The following is a 22,692-nucleotide window of genomic DNA, read 5'->3' on the forward strand; positions in this document are numbered from 1 at the left end:
CTGACATCAACTGAACACAGGCCTCGGAGCCTGGTCTACAGCGATCTCCAGTTCAGCTTTGTACCAGCAGCCATTCTCTGAACATTCGGCAATGACCTGAAACCAGTCAGTGGGTTGTCTGGAGTTCCCATTTCCTGTGTCGATCCAGTCTGAACAAAATCTGTCCTGAAACTTTTCTTTAAAGTGCTAACAGTGACACACTTTCATTTGCTGGGAGACGATGCCATTCCTTTAGCCTGTGGTGTGCTAAGTGGATTACGTAAGAAATAGGAGCAGGAGTAGGCCATTCGACCCCTCGAGCCTGCTCCGCCATCCAATGAGATCACGGCTGATCTTCTGCCTCATCCCCACTTTCCTGCACTGTCCCCATATCCCTTGATTTCCTTAATATCCAAAAATCTATCGATCCCTGTTTTGAATATACTCAACTACTCAGCCTCCACAGCCCTCTGGGGTAGAGAATTCCAGAGATTCATCACCCTCTGAGTGAAGACATTTCTCCTCATCTCAGTCCTAAATGTCCGACCCCTTATTCTGAGACTGTGACCCCTGGTTCTAGACTCCCCAGCCAGGGGGAAACATCCTCTCTGCATCTACCCTGTCAAGTCCTGTAAGAATGTGTATGTTTCAATGAGATCAACTCCCTTCTTCTCAGCTCTAGGGAATATAGGCCTAGTCTGCTCACTCTCTCGTCGATGCATCATGGCTGCTACAGGATAGCAGACGTTCACAGAGTGGATGAGCTGCCTGTTGTCGCACACCAACTGGACATTGCGAGAGTGGGAGCCCTTGCGGTTCCGAAAGGCATCCGCATTCTGATAAGGTGCCTGCAAGGGCAAATGGGAGCAGTCATTGGCGCCTTGAACCATCATTATAGGCAGTCTCTCGGAATCGAGGAAGACTTGCTTCCACTCTTAAAATGAGTCCTTAGGTGGCTGAACAGACCAATACGAGAAACACAGTCCCTGTCACAGGTGGAGCAGATAGTCATTGAAGGAAAGGGTGAGTGGGACTGGTTTGCCGCACGCTCTTTCCGCTGCCTGCGCTTGGGTTCTGCATGCTCTCGGCGACGAGACTTGAGGCGCTCAGCGCCCTCCCGGATGCACTTCCTCTACTTTGGGCGGTCTTTGGCCAGGGACTCCCAGGTGCCGGTGGGGATGTTGCACCTTTATCAGGGAGGCTTTGCGGGTGTCCTTGTAACGTTTCCTCTGCCCGCCTTTGGCTTGTTGGCCGTGAAGGAGTTGCGAGTAGAGCGCTTGCTTTGGGTGCCTGGTGCCGTGAACCATGGGGAAGCCCGCTATCCTGATGAAGCCACATGAGCATTCCTCCTCTTTCCCCCTTGTCATGCTAAAGTTGATATGCTCCATTCTCCTGCGGTACAGAGCGTATGTGACCTCCCGGATGCAGCCATGCCACAGCAAATTGGAAGAGATGTTGGGAGATATCCCCCGCTGTAGCCTGGAAGGAGCCAGTAGCGTAGAAGCCGAACGCTACTATCACCATTACCACCACTGAGAGCGAAGTCCTGGTCCTGATGTTGAGACTGGAGGTCTGGCTGCAGGAGGTGGCACAGCTCTGTAACCACCTCCCAGCTCTGTAACCACCTCATCCTTCTTAGGCACTGCTCCTCTGACAGATTAAGGTAGGAGAATAGTGGGGCTGCCCCTCAAATTCTGGTTGCGCTTCAGTCCTACGCTCCTGATCTTTGGGCACCCTCTGCGGGCAGGTCGGAAGGCCTCCTCGTAGGACTGCTCCTGGGCATGGCCAAGGTGGTCATCAACCAGGCAGCGGCCGGTCGAGCTGGTCGTTCAGTCCGACTGCCTGCCTCTCTGCCGCGGTTACATCCGAGCCAGGGTGTCCCTGGAGATGGAGCACGCAGTGTCCACCGGTATGCTCGCGGCCTTGCACGTGAGGTGGGCGCCGGAGGGACTGGAGTGTATCATCACCCCCAGCAACCAAATTTTAATTTGATTTAAGTTGCTGTCCAAAGTTTAATTGGTTTAACGTGTCGGTTTTAGTGCCCCCCTTTAATCAGGGGGCACTTGATTTACAGATCAATTTAAAATAGTTGTAGGAGAATAGTTCCTGATAAAGTTTGGGGGTGGGGGGGAGGGTAAGGCCCCCTGTTCCGACCTCTACGGCCTCTCCTCATGCCCAGGCCCACATTGGCCATATTCTGTATCTGTAGCCAGTGCCGATGCCTAGGAAGTCATTGATTCAGGCCAAGGTGGTCTGGCAGCCATTGCCCCCATCTGGGTGCCAAGGGACAAGGTGCAAATGGGCAGGTAATTGGTAAGCTAACCCAACAACGAGCAACAGGTAGTCAAGAGCTACAAATTGTGCTCGCATAACAGATACTCTGACTCACTCACTCTGACCTCTCAGTGACCCGGTTGTTTGTCCCTTTAAATAGCACCTCACCAGCGATTACTGGAGCTGGGAGTGCCTGTTTTCTCCAGCGACTTTAGCGGCAGGCGGTAAGTAAGACGAAAAAGACAAAGGTCGTGTCCGGGGCGTTGCACGCGTACTGACGTCACAATCTGCCTGGCGCTAAAGGGCGAGGCGCTAACTGTTAGCGCCCTTGCTAAAATCCAAGTTTGCGAGCGGCGCAAATATCGCCGTGCCCGGTCGAGAACCGATTAGCGTCCCATTGGCGTCCCGCCCGTTCGCTAACGGGTGCTGCTAACCAACACTGACTTACCCCGCACCGAGTTTGAAAGTGGAAAATGCCCTACTGTACTGTCCACAATCCGAGCCCGTTGAAATGTCAAGTGAGCTCACTGGCTTAGAAGACCATGCATCCTGAATGTGGCTCCCACCCATGTGTTGAGGCATCAGCTGAAGAGCTTGATGGCTGTCGCACCAACACCTGGAGGACACGGTTGCCCCTGGACCACCAGCTTTAGTTCTGATGCTGCGACAAAGGCAAACTGTGGAAACCTTACTGACGGAGTAGTGGTGCTCATCCAGAAATATCCCCAACAGTTGAGCCCTCCGATGACGTTCACTCGCTCTCGGTGTGGATGGTGGACCATGATGTCACCTGCCAGTATGCCCACCAGTAGATGGTTCCTCTGACGGTCAAACCAAAGCACATTGTGTAAAAGATGGAGGCTCAAGATGCAAATGCAGAGGATACTCACTACTTCTGGTCTCCTGGACCCAAGCATCCAGAATGATCCACTTCCACAGGGAAGTAACGGAAATGGCCCACCCACCCGGCTCTGTGGTGGGCTATCCAGGCAGGACCACTGCTTGGAGAGGTGGAGCTGGATAGGGTCTCGAAGGTCGCTTGTTGCGAACTGCCTGCATTCCAGGTCCTAATCTGGAATGACGGGCTAGGATGGCTCAAAGGACATTGCGATCTCGATAAATAATTGAAAAGGCTGGTGGTGTGAGTGGATTGGTGGTGGCGAGTGGATTGGTGATGATGAAAACACGGGCCCAGCCCACACTGCGATATGTGCGCGCACTCGGTCTGTGCAGCAGAGCTGGTCTCCAGTCGTCCTGGTCAACCCTTGCCACTGGACCAAGACCTAGCTCTGTCAAGCCCGTGTGGTGGCTGGTGTGCAACGGCCACCCCACGTTAAAAAAATCCACGCACAGGCATCTTCCACCCTCCAGGATGTAGTTCGGGATTTGGAATATTAGGTCCGTCTGTGAACTCATCCCTTTTTGGCGTGGAAGCAAGTCATCCTCGATTCGAGGGACCGCCCAAGAAGATGATGATGAAAGGAATAGTGGACGAACCTGGATTGGTGATGGTTACTGGATAGGAGGTGAGTGGATTGGAATGGAGTGGTGCTGGTGAATGGATTGGTTCTGGATGGTGTCGAGCTTCTTAACTGTTGTTGGAGCTGCACTCATCCAGGCAAGTGGAGAGTATTCCATCACACTCCTGACTTGTGCCTTGTAGATTGTGGAAAGGCTTTGGGGAGTCAGGAGGTGAGACACTCGTCACAGAATATCCAGCCTCTGACCCACACTTGTTGCCACAGTATTTATGTGGCTGGTCCAGTTAAGTTTCTGGTCAATGTTGACCCCCCCAGGATGTTGATGGTGAGGGATTCGGAGATGGTAATGCCGTTGAATATCAAGGGGCGGTGGTTAGACTCTCGTTTGTTGGAGATGGTCATTGCCTGGCACTTGTGAATGTTACTTGCCACTTATCAGCCCAAGCCTGAATGTCGGCCAGGTCTTGCTGAATGCAGGCATGGACTGCTCTATTATCTGAGGAGTTGCGAATGGCACAAAACACTGTGTAATCATCAGCGAACATTCCCACTTCTGACCTTATAATGGAGGGAAAGTCAGTAATGAAGTAGCTGAAGATGGTTGGGCCTAGGACACTGCCCTAAGGAACTCCTGCAGCGATGTCCTGGGGCTGTGATGATTGACCTTCAACGAACACAACCATCTTTCTTTCTGCTAGATATGACTCCATCCAATGGAGAGTTTTCTCCCTGATTCCCATTGACTTCAGTTTTACTCAGGCTCCTTGATGCCACACTCAGTCAAAGTTGACCCGCTGTTGTGGACTGGGATGGCGGGGACTGGTTGGCGAGTGGCCTTGACCAACCCCTCCCACTCTATACCATCGAGGCAACAACTGGAGCGCCACCCTCCCCCTCCCTCACTGAGACTTTCCTGATCAGTCCCAAGGTGGAACACTGGCCGACATTGGTCAGAGATCACTGTATGGACTGGGCCCTAACCAGTGCCGGTGATGGTGTATCTGCTGGTACTGATCTGATTTCAGTGAGGATGTATCCTCTGTTCTGTGTGAACCAGTTATCTTTGTGGCTTTGTTACAGCGTGGAGGCCCCGACCTGCATGAGAACACCAGCGGCAGGTCGGGGCCATAAAAGGAGCAGAGGTGCGGCAGCCTGGGAGCAGTGTGGAGGCATATGCTTCAGGGAGCAGCGCGAGCTGGTGCAGGAGGGCGACGACAGCAAAGAGTGACGTCATCAAGGTCCAGTTCAGTGATTGGAGCGTGGGCAGATACAGCAGGAGCGGCGAGAGACTGTAGAGGAACGTGATTGGGGCCCAGGAGAGGCGTGAGTTCAGGGCCAGGAGCCCAGGGGCAGCACGGGCCCAGCCCACACTGCGATATGTGCGCGCACTAGGCCCGTGCAGCAGAGCTGGTCTCCAGTTGTCTTGGTTAACCCTTGCCACTGGACCAAGACCTAGCTCTGTCAAGCCCGTGTGGTGGCTGGTGTGCAACGGCCACCCCATGTTAAAAAAATCCACGCACAGGCATCATCCACTCTTCAACATTCAGTTTGGGATCGGGAATATTAGGTCCTTCATCGAAACACCTGTGAACTCATCCATTTTTGGCGTAGAAGCAAGTCATCCTCGATACGAGGGACCACTTACAATGATGACTCACAATTGCAGTCTGTGGGTAGTTTGAAACTGTTGTGTGTGCAATAACTCAATAGGCTAAATCCTGTAAACTCCGAACAGGTTCAAACCTGGCTCTACTTTATTAGGGCCCAAAGTGATTACATTACAAGATGGCTGGCCTTTTATACCTGGGCCGCCACACGTGTGCACAGTCCAATGACCTCCGACTGTGGCGCCACCTGGTGGCTAGTAACCCCAAGCATACATACATGACAATATCCCCCTTTAAGATATTAGTAACGGTCTTTTTACAAATTGAGACGGTCCAGGGCTTTCCGCTCCCGAGTTGATCGTCTCAGTTCAACTCCAGCCTTGGGCGAGCGTCCTGAGTCTGTTATGACTGGGGGCTGGGTAGCCGATCTGATGAGAGTGGCAATGACCACGTCAGGGATTGAAAGTCCAGATTCATTGATGACAGCGGAGTCCTCTGATGACTGACGGTGGGTTGGTTGGTCACTGATTGTGTCTTCCTCAGACTGTTCCAGTTCATCCGTGTGCCACAGCTTTATCTGATCAACATGTTTCCTGCATGTTTGCCCATTCTTGAGCTTAACGATAAACACTCTGTTACCCTCCTTGGCTAGAACAGTACCGGCGATCCATTTGGGACCTTGACCATAATTCAGTACATACACAGGATCATTGATAGAAATTTTACATTGTACATTAATGATTTAGACGAGGGGATTAAATGTAGTATCTCCAAATTTGCAGATGACACTAAGTTGGGTGGTAGTGTGAGCTGCGAGGAGGATGCTATGAGGCTGCAGAGTGACTTGGATAGGTTAGGTGAGTGGGCAAATGCATGGCAGATGAAGTATAATGTGGATAAATGTGAGGTTATCCACTTTGGTGGTAAAAACAGAGAGACAGACTATTATCTGAATGGTGACAGGTTAGGAAAAGGGGAGGTGCAAAGAGACCTGGGTGTCATGGTACATCAGTCATTGAAGGTTGGCATGCAGGTACAGCAGGCGGTTAAGAAAGCAAATGGCATGTTGGTCTTCATAGCGATAGGATTTGAGTACAGGGGAAGGGAGGTGTTACTACAGTTGTACAGGGTCTTGGTGAGGCCACACCTGGAGTATTGTGTACAGTTTTGGTCTCCTAGCTTGAGGAAGGACATTCTTGCTATTGAGGGAGTGCAGCGAAGGTTCACCAGACTGATTCCTGGGATGGCGGGACTGACCTATCAAGAAAGACTGGATCAACTGGGCTTGTATTCACTGGAGTTCAGAAGAATGAGAGGGGATCTCATAGAAATGTTTAAAATTCTGACGGGTTTAAGACAGGTTAGATGCAGGAAGAATGTTCCTAATGTTGGGGACGTCCAGAACCAGGGGTCACAGTCTAAGGATAACGGGTAAGCCATTTAGGACCGAGATGAGGAGAAACTTCTTCACCCAGAGAGTGGTGAACCTGTGGAATTCTCTACCACAGGAAGTTGTTGAGGCCAATTCACTAAATATATTCAAAAAGGAGTTAGATGTAGTCCTTTCTACTATGGAGATCAAGGGGTATGGCGAGAAAGCAGGAATGGGGTACTGAAGTTGCATGTTCAGCCATGAACTCATTGAATGATGGTGCAGGCTCGAAGGGCCAAATGGCCTACTCCTGCACCTATTTTCTATGTTTCTATGTTTCTAAATGTCGCGTGTCACAGTAGCACGATCATGGTACCCTTGCTGACTTTGACGTCTGTATTCGACACGATTATTCAAGTCAGGGTGGACAATAGAGAGCCTGGTCTTGAGACCTCTCTTCATCAATAGTTCAGCAGGAGAGACCCCGGTAAGCGTATGGGGTCTTGTCCTGTAACTAAGTAAGATGCATGACAAGCGAGTTTGCAGTGAACCTTGAGTTACACATTTCATATTTTGCTTGATGGTTTGGACCGCACGCTCTGCTTGTCCATTGGATGTGGGTTTGAATGGTGCTGACCTCACATGTTTGATACCACTGAGTGTCATGAACTCTTGAAACTCCATACTGGTGAAGCAAGATCCTTTGTCGCTTGCAACGATATCAGGCAGACCATGCATAGCAAACATGACACAAAGGCTCTCAATGGTAGCTTTGGATGTGCTGGATGACATGATTGTACACTATCCACTTGGAATAAGCATCCACCACAACTAAGAACATCTTTCCCAGGAAGGGACCTGCAAAGTCGATGTGGATCCTGGACCATGGTTTAGATGGCCACGACCACAGACTCAGCGGCGATTCTGCTGGTGCTTTACTAAGCTGCATGCAAGTGTTGCACTGATGCACACATGATTCCAGATCAGAGTCAATTCCAGGCCACCATACATGAGACCTGGTAATACCTGCCTTTCTTGGGCCTAACAACACGATTACCCCGCAGTATACAATCTGATTGAATGGATAGTTCGTCTTTGCGACGGATGTAAGGTTTGGTTTCCTCATACATTTGCTTGGGTATGGCGACTAATCACCACTAGGGATACAATGTTTCACAACCGATAATATCGGGTCCTGGCCGATCCAGATCTTAACTTGTTGGGCCATGACAGGGGTTCCTTCACTTTCAAAAGCATCCATGACTAATAGTAGATCTGCCGGTTGTGGCATTTCCATCTCCGGTGTGGGCAACAGCAAGCGGCTCAATGCATCGGCACAATTCTCAGTGCCAGTCTATGGCGAATGACATAATCATATGCAGATAATGTCAGCGCCCACCTCTGGATGCGGGACAATGCATTGGTATTGATACCTTTGTTTTCCGAAAACAACAAAATGAGTGGCTTGTGATCTGTTTCCAGTTCAAATCGAAGACCAAACAGGTACTGAAGCATCTTTTTAACCCCATACCCACAGGCTAGTGCTTCTTTCTCTACCATGCTGCAGGCTCTTTCTGCCTTTGACAAACTTTTAGAAGCATATGCAACAGGTTGTAATTTGCCCGACTCATTAGCTTGTTGGAGCACGCAACCAACTCCATATGACGAAGCATCACCGGCCAATACTAGATGCTTACACGGATCATAATGTACCAGCAGCTTGTTAGGGCAAAGCAGATTAGTAGCTTTCTCAAAAGCTCTATCTTGAGACGCACCCCAAACCCAGTTGTCGCCTTTTCTTAGCAGTATGTGCAGTGGCTCTAATAAGGTGCTCAAACTAGGTATGAAATTACCAAAGTATTTGAGTAGACCAAGGAACGAACGCAGCTCCATCACATTCTGGGGCTTGGGTGCATTTTTGATGGCCTTGGTTTTCGAGTCCGTAGGCCTGATACCATCAGCAGCAATTTTCCTCCCCAGGAATTCGACTTCCGGTGCCATGAAGACGCACTTCGAGCATTTCAGTCTTAGTCCTACTTTTCCAGACGATGTAGAACCTCTTCCAGGTTGTTCAGATGTTTGGCGGAGTCACAACCTGTGACCGGTATGTCATCTTGGAACACGACGGTTCTGGGGACGGACTTCAGTAGACTCTCCATGTTCCTCTGAAATATGGCTACAGCCGAGCGAATTTCAAAAGGGCACCTGTTGTGGATAAACAGTCCTTTATGAGTGTTGATGCACGTTAAGTTTCTTCAACGTGTCGACCAGCTCCTGTGTCATGTAGGCCGACGTCAGATCCAGCTTTGTGAACGACTTCCCCGTGGCTTGCGTTGCAAACAGGTCATCAGCCTTCGGTAACGGGTATTGACCCTGTTTCGAAACTCGGTTGATCATAACCTTGTAGTCTCCACAAATCCTGACAGTGCCATCACTTTTCAACACGGGGTTGATGCCAATTACAAAGAAGTCGCGCAGCATGTCTGCCAACGCAGTTTCAAACTTACACGGTCCAGCTCGGCGTCTTAGGTTGGCAACAAATTCCGATACATTCTGGCCCTCAGAACGAACGTGTGTATAGAATCAATTGCGTGAGATGACGATGCCTTCATCTGATTTGAGATGGTCATGTATCAGAGCACACAATGTTTCATAGTCCTTGTCCCTTGGACTTAAGGGCGAGAGGAGATTCTTTATGAGTCCATAGATATTCAGACCGCAAACTGTGAGGAGGACCGCCAGGCGCCGAAATGCGTCTGCCTCTTCCTCCATTTTGTTGGCCACGAAGTACTGGATCAAGCGGGCTACAAAGTCTGCCCAATCTTCTCCCTCCACGAATCACTCCAGAATTCCAATTGTGCTCATTTGTGCATGCGAAGGTTCTTGTTACCTCGTCGCCAAATGTTGTGTATGCAATAACTCAATAGACTGAATACTGTAAACTCCGAACAGGTACAAACCTGGCTCTACTTTATTAGGGCCCAAAGTGATTACATTACAAGATGGCTGGCCCTTTATACCTGGCCCGCCACACATGCGCACAGGCCGCCGACAGTGGCACCACCTGGTGGCTAGCAAACAGAAGCATACATACGTGACAGAAAAAAATACCAATTTCCTTTTATTCAGCCTGACGCCAATAGGTACCTGTGGCAGAAGAAATTACAGAATAATCACGAGATTGAACAAGGACAACTACAGGCATTTTACAGCTCCCCTCGAATAGTAAACCATATAACCTGTAAAAGCATTTATCCAATTACCTTTGCAAAGTGATCACCTGGGCCAATGTCGAGCTGTGCGGGCAGGTACCAAGCTCGGTCAACGCAACTCCAGTGGCATTACTACCCGGGAGGAACAGCCAAGCCCTAAGTGTTCACTTGGGAGCCCCAGTAAATATTAGTAACCGCTCCCCAGGCCTCGGCCTACCTGTGGGTGACGTCGCAGGAGATCTGGCAGTGACAACAAGTGAAGCTGGAGCTGGACAGATCGGAAAGGCCGGTTTTCAGTGCATGCGCATTGTGTGCTGAAAACCGGCTTTTGCGATGCCTTTCCGGGTCATACACACTCTGTACCGACCTGGAGAGGCCGGGATTTCTGGGCCATTGATGTTTGTAATTTAGCTGTAATGAATATTGAAAATATTTCCTCTCATGGGGTATGTAAATCAAAGAAGGTAACCAGCAGGTACCATCAGGCCTTATGAGGCCTTCATTTGATCCCAGGTGGAAGAGCATTGATATTACGGTAATATTGGCCGTCGAGATTTCTTATCTCTGGACAAGCCTGTTGGGTTTCCTATCTGAAGCTTCTGTTGTTAAAAATGTGTCTGGACTGTTGTAAATCAAGCAAAGGTTTATAGACAGAGCTGTTTGGCTTAACGTAATGATGTAGGTTTCCTCCCGGCTGATTGGCTCACATAAAACAATCAATTACGTGCGCCTCTGTTCCAGTTGTTAAGTGGTGGCTATTGCATTGCTGAATCCGACCACACGGAGCGTCTTAAAGGAGGAGAGAGAGGTAGGGAGGCAGAGAGGTTTAGGGAGGGAGTTCCAGAGCTTGGGGCCCAGGCAACAGAAGACACGGCCACCAATGGTGGAGCGATTATAATGAGGGATGCTCAAGAGGACAGAATTAGAGGAGTGCAGACATCTTGGGGGGCTGCAGGGCTGGAGGAGATTACAGAGATGGGGAGAGGCGAGGCCATGGAGGGATTTGAAAGCAAGGAGGAGGATAAATTTATCAGCAATAACTGACATCTATTTCTTGATCAGGGCACTGTGCTTCCAGTTAACATACAATCTCTTTTTCACTCCCTTGCTCCCTTGCTAATTATTTTACCCACGTTGAACTGCATCTGCCACCCATTGGACCAGTTAAAGAAAGAGTTGCATTTCTATAGCGCCTTTCACGACCTCGGGACGTCCCGAAGCGCTTTGCAGCCAACAAAGTAACTTTTTTTGAAGTGCAGTCACTGTTGTCACGTAGGAAACGCGGCAGCCAATTTATGCACAGCAAGCTCCCCCAGACAGCTGTTCCAGCGACGCTGGCTACTGAAAAGCCAATGGGAGCGCTCGCACTGTCCCTCATTACTGCTCCTGCTTCCCACCTTGGTGTCGTCCGCGGGGAGCTCGCTTTCTTTCTCGCGAAGCAACGAGGGCGTGTAATCTGCTCAAGGCACAGGGAGTGGGGACTGCGCCTTTAAGAGGAAAACAAACAGGCAACCATGTGGCTTGTGTTAGGGATGCAGACAGAAGATATCAATAAGCCTTCAGCAGCCAGGAGACCTAGGTTACACACCAGCTGAACGCACTAACTTCAGCCCCTTGACTTCAGCTGTAATAATATTATCACATGTCAGTCTTTTATGCACACAGCCCAATAAAATTAAGAGACTTTGTGATTGCTTTTTTTTTCATTAAAGGGTGACTACAGGTTGACAATAACCATATTTTTGGTCTCAAACTCCTTTCTGAGGACACAGACGATTTTGAATAATATTGAACAACTCTATTCTAAACAGTCCTTTGCAACACCTTCAACAAGTGTTTACTGGTGCTCTGTGATGGGACTTCTCATTGCTGTTAACACGTTTAAAAAGGTTACGTTTACAGTGATTTTTTTTTGGTAATATATTTTTTCCCCTTGTCAACCGGACATGTTCTGCTTCATGGCAAACCAGCCCAAGGAGGGCAGAGGAAACGTTACAAGGACACCCTCAAAGCCTCCCATAGAAAGTGCAACATCCCCACCGACACCTGGGAGTCCCTGGCCAAAGACCAGTCCGCCCTAAGTGGCAGAAGTGCATCCGGGAGGGCGCTGAGCACCTCGAGTCTCATCGCCGAGAGCATGCAGAAACCAAGCGCAGGCAACGGAAGGAGCGTGCGGCAAACCAGACTCCCCACCCACCCTTTACCTCAACGACTATCTGTCCCACCTGTGACAGTGACTGTGGTTCTCGTATTGGACTGTTCAGCCACCTAAGGACATATGTTAAAAGTGGAAACAAGTCTTCCTCGAATCCGAGGGACTGCCTATGATGATGATGATGCCCCACAGGTAGCTGTGGTCCTCTCCCAAGCGAGCCTGGGTGGTGGCTTTTGCAGGCTACCTAACTGTCATGTATGTACTTTAGGGATCACTAGCCACTAGATGGCGTCACTGTTGGAGGCCATTGGGCTGTACGCACGTGTGTGCAGCCCAAGTATAAAAGGCCAGCCATTGTGTATATTAGTCACTTTGGGCCTTAATAAAGCAGAGCCAAGGTCATACATCTTGGAGTTAAACAGTACTCAGTCTAACAGTTATTGCATACACAACACTAATGGAGGTCATCACAACTGCATTTGATCCTGTCACTGCTCGTGGAAATTCCAGGGATGGTCACCGCATGGAGATCAGGATGGGGGTTTCTGGCCCACTTCCCTGCTCCCTGGCTTGGGAGCTGAGCTGAGGTAAACTATGTATCGCTCCCCATCGCCGAGATAAGCCAGCCTACAACACCAGCTTGCATTTATATAGCAGCTTTCGCGTAGTACATTACAACAGTGACTGCACTCCAAATAAAGTACTCGATTGGCTTTGAGACGTCCGTGTGGTCGTGAAAGGCGCTATATAAATCCGAGTCTTCGTTCGTTGAATAACGTCCCAAGGTGCTTCACAGGAGCATAAATCAGGCAAAAATTGACACCAATAGGACAACAGCTTGATCAGAGGTAGGTATTAACAACTTGAATTTATATAGCGCCTTTCATGTAGTGAAACGTCCCAAGGCGCCTCACAGGAGTATTATGAGATTTTAAAAAGTTGACACCGAGCCGCATAAGTAGAAATTAGGGCAGGTGACCGAAAGCTTGGTCACAGAGGTAGGTTTTAAGGAGCGTCTTGCAGGAGGAAAGAGAGGTCGAGAGGCGGAGAGGTTTAGGGAGGGAGTTCCAGAGCTTGAGGCCCAGGCAGCTGAAGGCACGGCCACCGATGGTTGAGTGATTATAATTAGAGCTGCTCAAGAGGGCAGATTTAGAGGAGCGCAGACATCTCGGGGGAGGGGGGGGGGGTGGGGGGGGGTTGTCGGTGTGTCTTAATGGATGAGCTAGAGGCAGAGAGATTTAGGGAGCGAATTCCAGAACTTACAGCCTAGGCAGCTGAAGACAAGAGCAGCAACGGTGGGGATGAAGGAATTCTGGCAAGAGGCCAGAATTGGCGCGGAGATCTCGGAGGGTTGTGGAGCTGGAGGAGCAAATGTGGGCACAGAGGCCACGTGAATAGTGGACTGTTGTCAACGGTTGTGTCCTATCCTGAGCACAATTCTACGGAGTTAGAAGTGGCCCTTACGGCTAAGAGGATCAGGGGGTTATGGAGAGAAGGCAGGAATGGGGTATTGAAAGTTGCATGATCAGCCATGATCATATTGAATGGTGGTGCAGGCTCAAAGGGCCGAATGGCCTACTCCTGCACCTACTTTCTATGTTTCTATGTTTCAATCTCTCTCACGGCGGAAAAATCTGTCATCATCATAGTTAGTCCCTCGGAACCGAGGAAGACTTGCTTCCACTTTTAAAATGAGTCCTTAGGTGCCTGAGGAAAAGAGTGTTCGAAGACCAGGCCCTCAAATCTGCCACCAAGCTCATGGTCTACAGGTCTGTAGTAATACCCGCTCCTCCTGTACAGCTCAGAGACATGGACCATGTAAAGTAGACAGCTCAAGTCACTGGAGAAATACCACCAACGATGTCTCCGCAAGATCCTGCAAATCCCCTGGGAGGACAGACGCACCAACGTTAGCGAAAAGTCTGCAGCTCAGGCCTCACGACGCTGCCAGCCATTAAGTAGGTTCTCACCAGCTGGAAAGCTCGGGGAAGGGCCGGTTTTCAACCGAGCGTGTGTGTGCAGTGGTCACATTCCTTCTCCTGAGCGCACCGCATGAATCATCAGAACTCTCACCGTTGCCAGTGCAGAAATAAACCACGTTTGTTTTTCTTTGCATGGAAAAATATTTTGTTTCCAGTTCTAATCTCTCAGATGGGAAAGGAGTCGAAAAAATGCCTCGACACGACACCCTCTGAGCAAAAGTAGAAGTTAAACAGGGGGAGCCGATTGATTTGTTTAATTTGGCTGAAGCAGTTCGCTTCCCCCCCCCCTCACTAACATGACACACTTTATGGCCCACATTTCACATACCTCCATATCCTCTCTGGGTTGCCAGGAAGCATGGGGCTCAGTCCTGAACTTCTATCCACTACACGGAGAAAGAATGAACAATATAATGACTGCAGCGCGGCAAAATCAATGCCAATGCTGGCAACCATCCATTCAGTGACTTGATCTAAAGTTAAGCTGTTCTCCTTTGCAATTATATCTCCATCATCACTTTTCCCTTGTACGCACCAAGGTGAGGGACACTGATGCTCAGAAAAGGAACGCTTGCTGTTTCAGGCTCATCGGAGCAAAGGGGCAGGAGTAGGCCATACGGCCCCTTGGGCCTGCCCCGCCAATCAATAAGGTCATGGCTGATCTGATCTTGGCCCACTCCCCATAACCCTTCATTCCCTTATCGTTCAAAAATCCGTCTATCTCCACCTTAAATATATTCAATGACCCAGCCTCCGCTGCTCTCCGGGGCAGAGAATTCCACAGATTTACAACCCTCAGAGAGAAGACATTCACCCTCATCTCTGTCTTAAATGGGTGACCCCTTATTCTGAAACTATGCCCCCTAGTTCTAAATTTTCCCCACATCCTCTCTGCATCTACCCTGTCCAGTCCCCTCAGAATCTTATACATTTCAATAAGATTACCTCTCATGCTTCTAATGAGTATAGGCCCAACCTGCTCAACCTAAACTCCAATGAGTATAGGCCCAACCTGCTCAACCTATCTTTAGTCTACTCTGGCCATATGTCTGTGCCAGCCACAGAACAGTATCCCCTTACAGTGGTGATTGTTCCATTGTAAACCTTCTCCAAATTGACTCTGCTAGCTCCTAAACCTTACCTTTCTCTTTCAGGCGCTGAGCAAACTGCCCCACATTCTGAACGTTTGCTGTTTTTAATCCATCGCACACTGTCCTAACTTTTGGTTCTCTCCCTCTTCGACAGTCCCTCGGAGTAGAGGGCTGGTTCTTTACAGAAGTTCAAATCACAAGATAGGTTGGATGAACATAGGAACATAAGAATTAGGAGCAGGAGTAGGCCATTCGGCCCCTCAAGCCTGCTCCGCCATTCAATAAACTCACGGCTGATCTTCAAACTCAACTCCACTTGCCTACACTGTCCCCATATCCCTCGATTCCCTTAATATCCAATTATGAAGAAGGCCATTCAACCCGATTGATCCCATCCTTCCAGAATATCGACCTCATCATCTCCCTACCAGGACAGGGTTGTGGACCTAGAGCTGGTAAGTGGGATTAGACTGGATGACCTCTTGTTGGCTGACGCAGAAACGATGGTAAGTACTGCGGGGAATCGAATACGGCCAAGGTGATCTCCTGGACTAGTTTCGATCGCCTGGATGGGTCGGAAAGGAATTTTCCCAGATTTTTTTCCCCCAATTGGCCTGGGTTTTTATCTGGTTTTTGCCTCACCCAGAAGATCACATGGCTCCGGTTGGGGTGGAGTGTAGAATGTTTCAGTGTAAGGGGGTGTCGCAGTTGTGTGGGGCGGACTGGTTGGGCCGGGTGCTCTTTGCCTTTCCGTCATTGTTCATAGGTTTATATGTAACCTCCAGGGCTGATGACCGAGGACCATGCGGCTCTTTGTCGGCCGGCGTGGACACGATGGGCCAAAATGGCCTCCTTCTGCGTTGTAAATTTCTATGTTTCTATCTTCTATATTTCTATGTTCTAGAGCTGGCTAATTTTTTTAAATGAGCCCAGTGTGCTGGCCTCAGTAGACCTTCTTGACACGTTTTGAATTGAATAAAGGGTAATTTTTTGCCTTCACTGAGTTGGTGGTAACCTGGTGAAATTCATGGCCAGCCCATTGCAAACCCTGCACACTTACCTCCTGTAGATTTGATCGAGATGAACATTGGGTAGATTCTTCTAAATATCTTCTCTTTTCTGAGAGCAGTGTTAACCTAATATCACATCTTGACCAAGGGAGAGGGCAATTGTTGATGTGGTCATCTGTGGATGGTAATACATCCAGAGTGTGTAAGCCGGTCTGTGCTTGTATCTCTGGGACCTGGATATGAATCCAGAAAAGCCCAAATAAATGGGGTGATCATCTCCTCTCTCTCTCTGGCATCTGTGAAGATAGAAAGAACACCTTTGCATTTAAATAGCGCCTTCCATGTCCAGAGGATGTCCCAAAGCACTTCACAGCCAAGGAAAGATTTTTTGGAATGTAAGAAAGAAAGCAACGCTTGCATTTATATAGCGCCTTTCACGGCCACCAGACGTCCCAAAGCGTGTTACAGCCAATTTTTGGAGTGTGGTCACTCTTGCTATGTGGGAAACGTGGCAGCCATTTTGCGCACAGCAAGCTCCCACAAACAGCAATGTGATACTGACTCAGATAGTCTGTTTTTAGTGATGTTGACTGAGGGATACATTCTGAAACTATGCCCCCTTGTTCTAAATTTCCCCCACATCCTCTCTGCATCTACCCTGTCCAGCCCTCTCAGAATTTTGTATGTTTCAATAAGATCACCTCTCATTCTTCTAAACCCCAATGAGTACAGGCCCATTATGAATTATGAAAGCTGGATGTCTGAGAGAGGGCAACAAAGCTGATTCAGGCTCTTTACTAAAAGTCCAATAAGATATTTGGAATGGTGGGGGTGGGTGGGGAGAGGATAAGGTAAAGTTTAACTAAAAATATTAAACACGTCAAGTTTAATGTGATGGGCCTCCTTTGGGATTGTCTGCGGTTTAATATCCAGAGAGATTTATCATCCTTGTGTTCTTATCGTCTTACTCCTGTATTTGGCTTTACCTGACTCTCATTAAACTCTAGACACTGCTCGCCTTGAGCACACTGGCATAGACACATCACACCCCAGGTCAACCGGTGGTATCCACCAACACCTGTAGCCAAAATGAATTATGTCATCGCACCGTGATATGTGAACTGAGACATGCGGACAGTGATTGCTGGGCAGGATGTCAGTTTTACCGTCTTAATTCCACAGGGACCCTCACTGCAACAAGGGATGTGTTAAACCTTTGAATGCGACCTGCATCATTTCTTTACATAGCCGCACTCTGACGGCAAGGTTGCCGTAGAAGGTTAGCAACCCGCCCCGCGGCATTGCTCGCGGAAGGTATTAGTGTGCTCGGTCACATCAGCTCTCGCACAATGCACTATTCCACTGCTAAGGTGCGGCCAAGCCTAAAGGAGCCTCTCCTTTTAAGACTACAAAGTGTATTTGCTGTAAAGGACCAATTAGAGACTTACTCCTGTTTAGGCACATCTTGTGGTCAATTAGAGTCCCATTGCTGTTAGGTACATCTTGTGGTCAATTAGAGTCCAATTGCTGTTAGCACATCTTGAGGTCAATTAAAGGCCAATTGCGGTTATGTTCTTATGTAAGATGTGCCGAAGAAATAGGAGCAGGAGTAGGCCATTCAGCCCCTCGAGCCTGCTCCACCATTCAATAAGATCATGGCTGATCTGATCATGGACTCAGCTCCACTTCCCTCCTTGCTCCCCATAACCCTTTACTCCCTTATCGCTCAAAAATCTGCTTATCTCTGCCTTAAATATATTCAATGACCCAGCCTCCACAGCTCTTTGGGGCAGAGAATTCCATAGACTTACAGGCCTCAGAGAAAAAATTCCCCCTCATCTCAGTTTTAAATGGGCAGCCCCTTATTCTTAGACTATGTCCCCGAGTTTTAGTTTCTCCTATCAGTGGAAATATCCTCTCTGCATCCACCTTGTCGAGCCCCCTCATTATTTTATACGTTTCAATAATATCACCTCTTATTCTTCTGAACTCCAATGTGTATAGGTCCAACCTACTCAATCTATCCTCATAAGTCAACCCCCTCATCTCCAGAATCAACCTTGTGAACCTTCTCTGAACAGCCTCCAAAGCAAGTATATCCTTCCTTAAATACAGAGACCAAAACTGTACGCAGTACTCCAGGTGTGGCCTCACCAATACCCTGTACAGTTGTAGCAGGACTTCTCTGCTTTTATATTCTATCCCCCTAATTGAGGTCAATTAGAGGCAAATTGCAGTTAGGCCCAACTTGAAATTAATTAGAAACTAACTGTAGTTAAGGTACATCCTGAGATCAATATGAACTGTCGTTGGTGGTTCTTTCTCCTATTATTTTTATTGGTGGGTCTTCGAATACGATCTGTTGATATGGTAGAAATATGGCTTTTTGAACCAAGCAGTTGTAGACGTGGCATGTACTTTGAAGTGTGACACATGGCAGGTGCAAAGTCATTACAAGACGTTCACGTACAGTGACTCTCCCGTGACATTGCTCGGGGTAAGCTACGCTATACAACGTTTCGTTGCGGACAGGAACCTCGTAGCCTGTAATGCACCAGGTAAGATTCTGCTGCTGCGATGAAGCTATGGATGGGAATTTCCTCTGAGATGCCCCGCATTCACATGGCAGTTCCAGTGACGTTATGGCCACGGAGCGGGAGCAGCTCCCGAGGAAATTCGGGCCGATGCCCCTTTAAGGCTAGAAGCGTTTAATTGCTGTTAAGTAAACACTGGGTGAATTCAGTCAATGGTTGTGTTTGGCTGAAAATGCAGCTATCAGGGCAATTCGAAGACTGCAGATATGGTGGACCCTGGTACCTTCTGTGCTTTGACAAGTCTCCCCGAAGGACTTGCATTTATATAGCGCCATTCACAGCCATCGGACATCTCACAGCACTGTACAGCCAATGAAGTACTTTTGAAGTGTTGTCACTGTTGTAATGTGGGAAACGCAGCAGCCAATTTGCGTAAGCTCCTTCAAACAGCAACGTGATGATGACCAGATAATCTGTTTTTGTTATGTTGATTGAGGGATAAATATTGGCCAGGTTACTGAGGATAACTCCCCTGCTCTTCTTCGAAATAGTGCCATGGGATCGTTCACATCCACCCAAGAGAGCAGACGGGGCCTCGGTTTAACATCTCCTCTGAATGACGGCACCTCTGACAGTGCAACGCTCCCTCAGCACTGCACTGAGAGAGTCAGCCTAGATTTTTTTGTGCTCAAGACCCTAGAGTGGGACTTGAACCTTCTGACTCAGAGACGAGAGTGCTGCCCACTGAGCCAGAGCTGACACATTACAAATGAACACCTTTGTTTCTTCATACTGTTTATTGAAAGTCATGCTTGCTTCCTGTCACATTTTCCACGTCATGTGTTCCCAGTCTCACTTGCCCTGCCACACATCGAAGCGTGATGCAGAAGTTTACGTTGGACAGTGCTAGACGTCTGAATTGTGATGGACAGCAAGTGAGCATTAGAAGCTGCGTTCCTATAACTTCACGACAGGGCTCCCTTGGCAATACACAAGGCCAGGATACGCTATGTTCTTTAACAACAGAGGTGTGGCAGGACAAGTGAGACTGGGACTGTGAGATGTGGAAAACCTAACCGGAAGTGTGACATACACAGGGAGCTCCGACTGTGCACAAGGCGTTTAATATACAGGTACAATGCCCCGAATCCAGAATTCTGAAAACTGGAATTGTCCGAAAACCGGACGTTTTTGAGGCGGCCAAGATGGCGACAGCGGGCTGCGAGGGTCGGAGGGTCGGTGAGGAGCGGAGGGTCGGTGAGGAGTGGAGGGTCGGTGAGGAGCGGAGGGATCGGTGAGGAGTGGAGGGTCGGTGAGGAGCGGAGGGTCGGAGAGGAGCGGAGGGTCGGTGAGGAGCGGAGGGTCGGTGAGGAGCGGAGGGATCGGTGAGGAGTGGAGGGTCGGAGAGGAGCGGAGGGTCGGTGAGGAGCGGAGGGTCGGTGAGGAGTGGAGGGTCGGTGAGGAGCGGAGGGATCGGTGAGGAGTGGAGGGTCGGAGAGGAGCGGAGGGTCGGTGAGGAGCGAAGGGTCGGTGAGGAGCGAAGGGTCGGAGGGTGGCGAGGGTTAGCGAGCAGCGGAGGGTCGGCGAGGAGCGGAGGGATCGAGTGAGGAGTGGAGGGTCGGAGAGGAGCGGAGGGTCGGTGAGGAGCGGAGGGTCGGTGAGGAGCGGAGGGTCAGCGAGGAGCAAGGGATCGGTGAGGAGTGGAGGGTTGGAGAGGAGCGGAGAGATCGGTGAGGAATGGAGGGATCGGTGAGGAGCAAGGGATCGGTGAGGAGCGGAGGGTTGGAGAGGAGCGGAGGGTCAGCGAGGAGCAAGGGATCGGTGAGGAGCGGAGGGTCAGCGAGGAGCGGAGGGTCAGCGGGCGGAGAGGTTCGGTGGGAGGCGAGGAACGGAGGGTCGGTGAGGAACGCAGGGTCGGAGAGGAGCGGAGGGATCGGTGAGGAGTGGAGGGATCGGTGAGGAGCAAGGGATCGGTGAGGAGTGGAGGGTTGGAGAGGAGCGGAGGGATCGGTGAGGAGTGGAGGGATCGGTGAGGAGCAAGGGATCGGTGAGGAGTGGAGGGTTGGAGAGGAGCGGAGGGATCGGTGAGGAGTGGAGGGATCGGTGAGGAGCAAGGGATCGGTGAGGAGTGGAGGGTTGGAGAGGAGCGGAGGGATCGGTGAGGAGTGGAGGGATCGGTGAGGAGCAAGGGATCGGTGAGGAGCGGAGGGTCAGCGAGGAGCGGAGGGTCAGCGAGGAGCGGAGGGTCAGCGGGCGGAGAGGTTCGGTGGGAGGCGAGGAACGGAGGGTCGGTGAGGAGTGGAGGGTCGGAGAGGAGCGGAGGGTCAGCAAGGAGCAAGGGATCGGTGAGGAGCGGAGGGTCAGCGGGCGGAGAGTTTCGGTGGGAGGCGAGGAACGGAGGGTCGGTGAGGAGTGGAGGGTCGGAGAGGAGCGGAGGGTCAGCAAGGAGCAAGGGATCGGTGAGGAGCGGAGGGTCAGCGAGGAGCGGAGGGTCAACGAGGAGCAAGGGATCGGTGAGGAGCAAGGGATCGGTGAGGAGCGGAGGGTCGGAGAGGAGCGGAGGGTCAGCAAGGAGCAAGGGATCGGTGAGCAGCGGAGGGTCGGAGAGGAGCGGAGGGTCGGAGGGTGGCGAGGTTTGGTGGGAGGCGTGGAGTGGGGGATCGGCGAGGAATGGAGGGTCGGAGAGGAGCGGAGGGTCAGCGAGGAGCAGAGGGATCGGTGAGGAGCGGAGGGTCGGAGAGGAGCGGAGGGTCGGAGGGTGGCGAGGTTTGGTGGGAGGCGTGGAGTGGGGGATCGGCGAGGAATGGAGGGTCGGTGAGGAGCGGAGGGTCGGAGGGTGGCGAGGTTCGGTGGGAGGCGTGGAGTGGGGGATCGGCGAGGAATGGAGGGTCGGAGAGGAGCGGAGGGTCAGCGGGCGGCGAGGTTCGGTGGGAGGCGAGGAACGGAGGGTCAGCGAGGAGCGGAGGGTTAGCGAGGAGCAGAAGGATCAGCGAGGAGCGGAGGGTTAGCGAGGAGCAGAGGGTCAGCGAGGAGCGGAGGGTTGGCGGGCAGAGAGGTTCGGTGGGAGGCGAGGAACGGAGGGTCGGTGAGGAGTGGAGGGTCGGAGAGGAGCGGAGGGTCAGCAAGGAGCAAGGGATCGGTGAGGAGCGGAGGGTCGGAGAGGAGCGGAGGGTCAGCAAGGAGCAAGGGATCGGTGAGGAGCGGAGGGTCGGAGAGGAGCGGAGGGTCGGAGGGTGGCGAGGTTTGGTGGGAGGCGAGGAGTGGGGGACCGGCGAGGAGTGGAGGGTCAGCGGGCGGCGAGGTTCGGTGGGAGGCGAGGAACGGAGGGTCAGCGAGGAGCGGAGGGTTAGCGAGGAGCGGAGGGTCAGCGAGGAGCGGAGGGTTAGCGAGGTTCGGTGGGAGGCGAGGAACGGAGGGTCAGCGAGGAGCGGAGGGTTAGCGAGGAGTGGAGGGTCAGCGAGGAGCGGAGGGTTGGCGGGCGGCGAGGAGCGCAACAGCGAGGTCTGAAATCCAGCAAAACCCAAAAACCAACACGGACTCGGTCACGAGGTTGTCGATTTTCAGACGTTGTTCTGTACTATGTTGCTAAATAGCTCAAACTTCTAGCAATTGGGTGACGGACCATTAAGATTTAAAGTAATTGGTAGGAGCATCCGAGGGGATTTGAGGAGGAATGTCTTCACCCAGAGGGTGGTGGGGGTCTCGAAACCACGGCCTGAAAGGGTGGTAGAGGCAGAAACCCTCACCACTTTTAAACAGTACTTGGATGTGCACCTGAAGTGCTGTAACCCACAGGGCTACGGACCGAGAGCTGGAAAGTGGGATTAAGCTGGATGGCTCTTTGTCGGCCGGCACGGACACGATGGGCCGAATGGCCTCCTTCTGTATTGTAAATTTGTACGATTCTATGATATAGGATAAGAGGGAGCTGGGGAATATGAGAGCAGCAATATTTAAGGTTCACAGCTTTGTGTCAAGATGCATTGGGCAGTCAC

General features: G+C 50.7%; 1 protein-coding gene across 1 annotated transcript in view; it reads right to left on the reverse strand.

The window, feature by feature from the left end:
- Positions 1 to 2,834: 2,834 nt before the first annotated feature.
- The window catches only part of LOC139238021 (uncharacterized), a 30,478-nt gene continuing 10,620 nt past the window's right edge, over positions 2,835 to 22,692 (reverse strand). Inside the window, exons 3-6 of the mRNA XM_070867417.1 lie at positions 13,344 to 13,439; positions 11,323 to 11,381; positions 9,734 to 9,784; positions 2,835 to 3,074 (exon numbers count right to left, since the gene is read on the reverse strand). Of these exons, the coding sequence (XP_070723518.1) occupies positions 2,835 to 3,074; positions 9,734 to 9,784; positions 11,323 to 11,381; positions 13,344 to 13,439 (446 nt within the window). The remainder of the gene's footprint in view (positions 3,075 to 9,733; positions 9,785 to 11,322; positions 11,382 to 13,343; positions 13,440 to 22,692) is intronic.

The sequence above is a fragment of the Pristiophorus japonicus genome, chromosome 24 (assembly GCF_044704955.1).
Source record: "Pristiophorus japonicus isolate sPriJap1 chromosome 24, sPriJap1.hap1, whole genome shotgun sequence".
Taxonomy (NCBI): Eukaryota; Metazoa; Chordata; class Chondrichthyes; family Pristiophoridae; genus Pristiophorus; species Pristiophorus japonicus.